The following is a 10,280-nucleotide window of genomic DNA, read 5'->3' as shown; positions in this document are numbered from 1 at the left end:
GCGTTCGTGCTTAAGTGAGTCTCGTACTCAATACAGTCGAACCTCGCGTTCGAAGTTAAGGGAACTTCGTGTTCATTATGGTTAAGCCTCGGCTTTTCATGGGTCCACTTTGGTATACTTAATTTATTCAATTAAGTTATGGGCCCTAATTAAGCTGTGAGACCCCAATTAAGTTTTTGGAAATTCAGTTGATTTAAATTAAAACTTTTTAATTTAAATCTAATTTGGTTTTTAATCAATTATTTAATTCAAATATTATGACACTAAGGTATTAAGGTTGTCTCTCACTCCAATTGATTAATTGAAACAAGAAGTTGCCAAAGTAACCTCTCTTGTGTAGATTGTTCATGAGGAATGTGAGATGTTTGTGTGTATGCTTTCGTGTAAATATTTAATCGGCCCAAAGGAAGGTTAATATTTATTTAGACTGTATACACATCTGCGATGATAAGCGTGTGACAATTATAAGGTTTACATGTGAATAATGAATCGATCCAAAGATAGTTTCATTATTTGACATGAGTTATTGTCAATGTTTGATCATTGCAACAAGGTATCACTTACAAGTTAATATTACTGTCCAAAGACTTGATATTAATGTTGTGCCGGTATCTTGGATGGGGATTGTCATTATTTGAATTTTATTGATTATGGTTATTGATGTGAGCATTTTTGTTTTATTTCAGCTAATGCATCTGCTGCAACAATTTCTGCTAACATCAACTCAATTCCCATGCTAAATGGGACAAACTTCAAGGTTTGGAAAGAGAACATATTAATTGTTCTTGGCTGCATGGATCTTGACTATGCATTAAGAACTGAACAACCCCAACCTCTCAATGCGGATAGCACTCCTGATGCAAAGAAGGAGCATGAGAAGTGGGAGCGTTCAAATCGCATGAGTCTTATGATCATTAAGCGCGGCGTTCCGGAAGCCTTCAGGGGCATAGAATCCGAAGGGATTACTAAGGCTAAAGATTTCCTTGCCGAAATTGAGAAGCGTTTTGCGAAAAACGATAAGGTAGAAACAAGCACGCTTTTAGCTCGCTTGATTTCAATGAAGTATAAGGGCAAAGGAAATATCAGGGAGTACATTATGGAAATGTCTCATATTGCTTCAAAGCTTAAGGCACTTAAACTCGATCTTTGTGACGAGTTATTAGTGCATCTGGTTTTGTTGTCTCTTCCTGCACAGTTTAACCAATTTAAGGTCAGTTATAACTGTCAAAAGGAGAAATGGACTCTAAATGAGCTCATTTCATACTGTGTGCAAGAAGAAGACAGGTTGAAGCAAGATAAGACAGAAAGTGCTCATTTGGCCTATGCCTCTAAGGATAAGGGCAAGAAAAGGAAGAATGATAAGGAAGCTGCTAAGGGTCCAGTTGAGAAGAAACAACATAAGGATAATCAGGGTTGTTTCTTCTGTAAGAAGCCTGGACATGTAAAGAAGGACTGTACAAAATATCACGCCTGGCGTGATAATAAGGGTACGTTCCTTGCTTTGGTCTGTTCTGAGGTTAATTTAGCTTCAGTACCTAGAAACACTTGGTGGTTAGACTCTGGTGCTACTACTCACATAAGTGTTTCTATGCAGGGTTGCCTGAGCTACCGAAAGCCAAGTGATGTTGAAAGACACATCTTTGTGGGCGACGGACAATCGGTAGATGTGGAAGCAATTGGGCACTTTAGGTTGTTGTTAGGAACTGGTTATTATTTGGATTTAAAAGATACTTTTGTAGTACCGTCTTTTAGACGGAATTTGGTTTCTGTTTCTGTATTGGACAAATCAGGTTATTCTTGTTCATTTGGAAACAGTCAATTCAGTTTATCTTTTAATTCAAATGTTGTGGGAACCGGTTACTTGAGTATTTATGACAACCTATATTTGCTTGATACAATTGCTTCTTACAATGAATCCTTGCATGTGGAATCACGTGGTACTAAGCGTAAATTAAATAAGGAAAATTCGGCGACATTATGGCATAAGCGCTTAGGTCATATCTCAAAAGGTAGAGTTGAGCGTCTTGTGTCTGATGGCATTTTGGATTCCCTTGATTTTTCGGACTTCGACGTATGTGTTGAATGTATCAAGGGAAAACAGACCAAAGTGAAGAGATTAGGTGCCAACAGATCTTCGGATGTCTTAGAATTGATACATACGGATATTTGTGGGCCATTCCCTACGGAATCCTGGAATGGTCAACAATATTTTATATCATTCATAGACGATTACTCACGTTATGGGCACCTATATCTTATTCATGAAAAATCTGAGTCTCTGGACATGTTCAAAGCCTATAAAGCTGAAGTTGAGAATCAACTCAACAGAAGAATTAAAACCGTCAGATCTGATCGTGGTGGTGAGTACTACGGTAGATATGATGGTTCAGGTGAACAACGTCCAGGACCATTTGCTAGATACCTAGAGGAATGCGGTATCGTCCCACAGTACACTATGCCGGGTTCACCTAGCATGAATGGTGTAGCTGAAAGACGAAACAGGACTCTTAAGGATATGGTAAGAAGTATGATTGCTCATTCTTCTTTACCAGAGTCACTCTGGGGAGAAGCACTTAAGACAGCAGCTTACATTCTGAATAGAGTACCAAGTAAAGCAGTTGCTAAAACACCTTATGAGCTTTGGACTGGTCGAAAGCCCAGTTTAAAGCATTTACATATTTGGGGATGTCCAGCTGAGGCAAGGCCTTATAGGCCAAATGAAAAGAAATTGGACTCCAAAACAGTTAGCAGCTACTTTATTGGGTACCCTGATCGCTCTAGGGGCTATAAGTTTTATGATCCCACTATAAGGAATATTTTTGAGACGGGAACAGCAACATTCTTTGAGGATGTTGAGTTTGGGGGGAGAAATAAGGTTAGAGACATTAGTTTTGAGGAGGAATTGGCTTCAGATCCAATCCATACAGTTACTTTTGACAATATTCAGGTTCCTATACCTGTTGTTGCTCAAGAAGTAAATCCGGAACCTCAAGATGATAATGTTGAACAACTCCCTGTTCCAGAAGAACAAACTCAACAACCTCAAGAACCAGTGCCATTAAGGAGATCCACGAGAGAAAGGAGAAATGCTATTCCGGATGATTATATTGTATTTCTCCAAGAACATGAGGAAAGTAGTGGAATGTTAGAAGATGATCCAATCAACTTCTCTCAGGCCATGAAAAGTTCTAACTCTCAACAGTGGATTGATGCCATGAATGAAGAGTATAAGTCTATGCAAGACAATAAGGTTTGGGAACTTGTCCCATTGCCAGAAGGTGCAAAACCAATTGGTTGTAAATGGATTTTTAAAACCAAGCGGGATGCAAATGGTAATGTGGAGAGGTATAAGGCACGTCTTGTGGCTAAAGGCTATACTCAAAAGGAAGGCATTGATTATACAGAGACTTTCTCTCCGGTTTCATCGAAAGACTCTTTCAGAATAATCATGGCACTTGTTGCTCATTATGATCTTGAGTTACATCAGATGGATGTTAAGACTGCATTTCTCAATGGAGACATTGATGAGATGATCTATATGGTGCAACCAGAAAACTTTGTGTCGGGAGACCCAAAGAATATGGTCTGCAAATTAAGGAAATCCATCTATGGACTCAAGCAAGCTCCTCGTCAATGGTATCATAAGTTTCAACAAATAGTTATCTCGTTCGGTTTTGAGATGAACATTGTTGATGACTGTGTATATCACAAGTTCAGTGGGAGTAAGTATATTTTTCTGGTTCTGTATGTCGATGACATCTTGCTTGCCACTAATGATATAGGCATGTTGCACGAAACCAAGAGATTTCTATCAAAGAATTTTGAGATGAAAGATCTTGGGGACGCCTCTTTTATATTAGGGATCCAGATACATCGAGACCGTTCTCGGGGTATTCTTGGATTATCACAAAAGAGCTATATCGATAAGGTACTTAAAAGGTTTGGCATGCAAGATTGCAGACCAGGTGACACCCCTGTTGCTAAAGGAGACAAGTTTAGTCTCAATCAGTGCCCTAAAGGTAACCTTGAAATTCAGGAAATGCAGAAGATTCCTTATGCTTCGGCTGTAGGAAGTCTAATGTATGCTCAGGTATGTACGCGTCCGGATATTGCGTACATTGTTGGGATGTTAGGCAGATACTTAAGCAACCCTGGTATGGATCATTGGATAGCAGTCAAAAGGGTTATGAGGTATCTTCAGAAAACAAAAGATTACATGCTCACATACAGAAAATCAGAGAAATTAGAGGTCATTGGGTATTCGGACTCTGATTTTGCTGGATGCCAAGATAGCAGGAAGTCTACATCAGGCTACATTTATATGTTAGCAGGAGGAGCTATATCATGGAAAAGTGTCAAACAAACACTAGTAGCTTCCTCCACTATGGCAGCAGAATTTGTAACTTGCTATGAGGCATCCAATCAGGGAATATGGCTGCGAAATTTTGTCACAGGACTGCGCATTTTGGAAAATGTTGAAAGACCACTAAGGTTATATTGTGACAATAAATCTACAGTAATGTATTACAATAACAACAGGAGCTCAATTAAGTCAAAACATATTGATATTAAGTTCCTGGTTGTGAAAGAAAGGGTACAGAGTGGACAGATATCCATAGAGCACATTGGGACAAACTCCATGATAGCTGATCCTCTTACTAAGGGATTGCCACCTAAGGTCTTTCATGAGCATACTGCTCATATGGGTGTGGTATTATTTGAGGATATTATGTTTTAGTGGGAGTTTGTATTTGTGGTGCTTTATGTTTGTTTGTATTGTCTGATCAGAATAAAGTTTTCAGTTAAGACACTCTGTTACATTATGTTTGGTTTTGACCTCACTAAGGAGGACCAGTTGAAAATAGACATGTACTGATCACATTGCATGTAATTTTCATGCTGCACATCCATGATTGATTCATGTCATTTGATTGTATTGGTATATGTGACCATTGATGGGTCGAGTCACGATAAATGTGACGAAGGCCGCTTTGATCCTATATTGATATAGTCAATGGACGAGATTGTTCGGAAATACCATTTCAGTGATAGCAATTTTTGAGCTCATAAGGTTATACACAGTTTAAGGAATCATATGGTGCCCAAGTGGGAGATTGTTGGATTTAATCTAATAAATCTATTTGTGGGCACATATGATTAATCAATGTGTATTGCTATCTTTCAGGATAACCCACTAAAGTGATCAATTAAGTTGGGTTAATTTGGTATTTAAATAAGTCATGAGGTTATATGTGCAGATACCAGGTTGTAATTGTAATTTATTGATGGGCTAAATTACAAAAGTACAACATCTATAAATAAGGGGTTATGGTCCCTAATCTAGGTTTTCTACATTCTCTAATTCTCTTCACCCCCATCTAAGAGAGAAATTCGGTTTTAGAGAAACCCTAAGGTTAGAAGATCCAAAACTCAAAATCAAGATCAAGCAATGGATTCAGGTATAAGCTTCCGCTCTTTTTAGATCCTTGTTAATCTCTTTGAATTAATCATGGCTATATGGTTTTAGATCTCAAGTTTATGATGTAGATCTAACAAGTTCATCATATTTAGCTGATTTGCTAGTATAGACAGACTTAACATGGTGATGCTACCTTCTACATGAATGATATCTGCAGAGTGGTCGGGATTCTCCACATTTATAGACTTGTCTTTATTATTTAGATTATCTTTTATCATATTCTCTTTACGCGTCATAGTATCAGCTTAGCGTGTCCATAACTCTTGAGTTCATTGCCTCTAGGGTAACTGACCTATGCAACGAAAGGTTGAGGCATGCACCGAGTGAGCGAAAATTTACAACTGAGAGAAAGTAATTATAGTTTGCTAATAGCAGTAGGATCTAATGAAGGTATTCAGGAAGGTATTCAGGTACTCGTGCAAATTTTCATGCATGCATATGCACATATCATTCATCAAACATACGTACGTGCATACATATATACGCTCAGTGGACATAATTATGCTCCCATTTGTGAATCAGATACTTAAATGTGCATAGTTACCTGGTTGACGCACCTCAGAGTTTAAACAGCATGAAAGTTTCCCCAAATTGCTCAATTGAATGTCACATAGAATCAAACATTGTCTATTTCAATTTCATGGCAGACTGCAGTTTACCACCAAAGATTGTCGAGTGCATCAAAGAATTCACAAATATACACATTACTCAAGTACTTGTACTATTTCAACAGCTTCAAAACCTGGTATCACTTTTTTTTTTTCTGTTTGCATTTGGTTCTTCCATTCCTCTTCATTACACAAAAATGATGAGTGAAGGAGGAGGGAAAAAAAGAAGGAAAAAAAAGAAAGAAACAAAAAACAAATCAATACAAGCTATTAACACCCATTGAGACCACACAATGATACAAATATTAGGCAACAACCAGGACTATAGCCATTCACTTGTGAATGAATGCACTCATCACAATGGTTGAAAGCAAAGCACACTCAAAACTCATGCTAAAAAAACAAAAAAGAAAAAAAGAAAAAAAAATGGACATAGCGGTATTATAAATTATGTACCATCTTACTTCCCGCCATTCATTCTTCCACCTAAAGTTGCTCGTTTCCCTTCCAAGCCACTGGAACTGGACTGCCTTGTCATCCGGCTAGATCCACTTGACATCCTTCGGGATGGAGATGGTATATGAGAACGAGTTGGAGTTCTGAATGAGAAAAACAATAAGAATCAATAGGAACATGCTTAAATAAAGAAGTTATACATGATACGCATAAATGGGAAATATATGGCCTATAGTAATTTGGTAACTTTTCAGTTGAAAGTAGGAAAATGTTAAATAAAGACTGCATAATCAACTAGTAAGTTGTATAGTTGAAGTTAAATTTCCTTTTCATTCCCCGTACATGCCCATGAAAAGTGGTTTTACCAAAAACAGGTATTAATTTGAACTTTTGATTTCATAAATTATCACTCACTTTTACCATATATCACGACAGTATATTTAATAATGTCAGAAGAAAACCGTAAACAAGCTCATTTCTCATGATAGTAAATGTTAGCCATCTCAGAAAATGTTAGGGAATGTCGATAGTATGCTTGAAGTACTTAAAATGCTCCGAAACTAAGTTCTTTTTAACATTCTATCTAAGTGGAGAGGGAACACAATCAGATAAAAGTCATGTTTTTCTTAAATAAATACCAAATTTACTAACAGAAAATGACTCTAATCATAACTAGAGGTTACCTAAAATCCGGGCTATTTGCTGGCTTTATTAGAGGCTTCTTAATCTTGGATCCACTCCCCTTGAGTGCAGCAGTAACTCTAGGGACATTGTACTGCCACAAGAGATCAGCTTCCGAGGAATCACTTGTTGCCACATCCAAATCATCTGAGTCATCAGTTATTGAAGAATCAAACCGATTCCTTTGAATCTCAAGTTCAAGTCTCTCTTTCCTCGTTACTGAATTGTCCCCAGATTGTTGATCTGAATAGACTCTGGTATCTGATAAGTATCTCTGATAGAAGAAATCAGAAGAGGGCTCGCAATCTCTTTCCCAATCCCTCAAGGGACTTTCATCTTTGACTGTGAAGTCTTGTTTGTTTACCATGACTTTATCTTCCCAATCTCCATAACCTCCTTCTTTCCCATAATCTTTTTGAAAGTTTAGACGGGGGCTAGTATCGGTCCAAGGATGTGAACCGCTTGCCATTAATAGTTCTTGGAAATCATAGCTTGGCTTCCTTTGCCTTGTTTTAGGATTGTTCTGAACAAGAAGAGGATTGACTCTACTTAGTCTTTAGAAAAATGATAACCTCTTAATTAAACATGAACCAAACTCTATGAAGTACACAGTCACATAGCCCTTCAAGAAATTTAGAAAATATTTTGAAATTGCATAGATATGTCATCAAGGAAGGAGTCAAGATGATTTGATTTGTATTAGCTATTAAACTTTATGCCATGCACCCAGTAGATCATGCATAACTCGTCTCAAGACTATTATTCATGATACTCTATAAAAATGTGTATATAAAGAGAAACTATAGCAGGCATTTGAACATAAATGATGATTTGAAAGTCTTACATCGGCAGATTGCATTTTTAGAGTGTAATTACCTCTATGTTTCCAACTTCCTCCATTGGTTGTCTATGGTTGCTTTGATAGTTTACGGAGCCGCCTTCTTGTGGTCGACCTGAATATAAAGGCGATGGTGCTCTAGTCTTCATCTTGAGGCTATCGGACTTAGTCATGACACATTCTCCATCTTTTCTCGATAATTCTGCTTTAAGGCTAGCTATCTGAAATCAGATACAGAAAATAAACTACAGATAAGAAAACGAAGTACATTATGCATCACTTCATTGACTGAAAAGATAACAAACACTTATATGGAAAGAGAAAAAAACCTGTTCCTTAAGTTCTTTGATATCACCACTATCTTTATTTGCTCTCGCAGCCCCAAGCTCAACAGTGGAAACTCGTTCAGCAAATTTGAGTGTGCTAATAGTTTCGCCAATGGCATCCAACTCAGGGCTTATGTGAATAAACATCAGAGTCTTTGCTTGTCCTCCTAATTATTAGAATGCATAAAATTCAGTATTATGGATAGGCATATGATTTCCATTTCTTTTGGGTTGTTAGTCAAACGAAACATTTATTAATGAAGATAATTTATGCATTTATGATATAACTACTATTTGTATCTTTTTAAACTTAGTATTATTTAAAAATAAATGTTTACTATAATGTTAATTACTTTGAATAACTTTTTTGTTATTATTACAACATTCTGTTAATATTATAATAATAATTTATAACCTTTTTTAATTTTTTAGAATTATTACTATTGTACAGTCTAGAAAATTTAAGTTTTTCTCCTTTTTTCTCCCCCAGATATCTTTCCCTCATTTCTAGTTTTAGTTATTTTAAAATAAATTATGAATATATTATTTTTACTTTAAACTAATTGCAGAAATCTAATATGTACTAAAAAAAGAAAATAGGATATGAAGAGATGAGCAAGAGGAGAGTCGGTCCAATCTGATGGTATAATCTGATTGTGGTGGTGAGCATTGGAGTAAGAGAGGGTAGAAAAAAGAATATGAAAAAATAAAAAACAAGAAAAGAAATAGGAGAGTTTCTCACCACCAAGTTTTAGGCCAAGAACTCTATTTTTGTTACTGTTATAATTGATTAAAACCAAATTTTTTTGTCTTGGTTATAGTTATAGTTGACTAACACTGTAAAATATCCTAATTCTACTTTTGACTTCTATTTGACTAACCCCCCTTGAGAAATTTGGAGGAAGCAACGCTTACCAAGAGAATCTTGAAGTAGCTGAGTGAGTTTGCTATTTCTATACGGAACGTGAGAATTCTTTTGGGCTAGAGCAGATATTACATCCCCTAAAGCAGAAAGTGACTTGTTTATATGTTGTGCTTCTTTAAGCCTTTCTCCTGTGACTTCTGATTTATCAACTCTTTCACTTCCGGCAAGATCAAGTTGTGCTTCTTTAAGCCTTTCTCCTGTGACTTCTGATTTATCAACTCTTTCACTTCCGGCAAGATCAACAAGGTGCATGCATCCACGGAGTATAGTTCCAGATGTCAAGTCTTTTCCTTCAACATGAACAGTCAGGCAACTGCAAATATAAAGCATCAAACATCATATAAGTAACCTCATTAAATTTCAAAAATACCCTTACTTTTGACGATTATCGATGAGCCCCCGTAACTTCCAACATATTGTAACCACAACCCCCCCCCCCCCCTTCCCATAAGTTCAGTCGGGCTATCAGAATACCCCTTTCACTTTGCAATGTTATCAAAAGAACCGATATTTAAAAGCATGAATCACAATTTTCACTGCCAAAATAAAACTCCCTTAAGTTTGGAGGTCATAAAAAAAACCCTTTTAACTTTAAGATTTTATTAGAAAACCAACAATTAAAAACATGAACCACAATTTTCACTGGCAAAATATCCCTCTATCCAATTTTACCCACCCATGATAATTGTAGTTAATGCTCATGTGGGTGCATGGGGGCTTGGGAGAGGGTGGGGTGGGGTTCTGATATAAAATCTTAAAGTTAAAAGGGGGTTTTCTGATGACCCCTACATGTGAGGGGATTTCATGATATTTTGAAAGTTAGGGGGGGTTATCTGATAATCGTCCAAGTTTTTTTTGGTGGGTGGGGTTGGGGTGGGTGTGGGGGGTGGTTTAAATTTAGCCTAATGAAAAGGGTAACCCCTAAGATTTGCAAGATTGACCCCCCTTCAATGGTTTTAACAGTAAC

General features: G+C 36.9%; 1 protein-coding gene across 1 annotated transcript in view; it reads right to left on the bottom strand.

Moving 5' to 3' along the window:
- Positions 6,178-10,280, bottom strand: part of LOC109848162 (kinesin-like protein KIN-14F) — a 9,729-nt gene continuing 5,626 nt past the window's right edge. The window contains 6 exon segments of the mRNA XM_020417530.1: positions 6,178-6,686; positions 7,227-7,747; positions 8,101-8,283; positions 8,392-8,555; positions 9,304-9,455; positions 9,525-9,626. Of these exon segments, the coding sequence (XP_020273119.1) occupies positions 6,548-6,686; positions 7,227-7,747; positions 8,101-8,283; positions 8,392-8,555; positions 9,304-9,455; positions 9,525-9,626 (1,261 nt within the window). The 3' untranslated portion in view covers positions 6,178-6,547.

Source organism: Asparagus officinalis, chromosome 7, assembly GCF_001876935.1.
Source record: "Asparagus officinalis chromosome 7, Aspof.V1, whole genome shotgun sequence".
Taxonomy (NCBI): domain Eukaryota; kingdom Viridiplantae; phylum Streptophyta; class Magnoliopsida; order Asparagales; family Asparagaceae; genus Asparagus; species Asparagus officinalis.
This window is presented reverse-complemented; position numbering and strand designations above follow the sequence as displayed.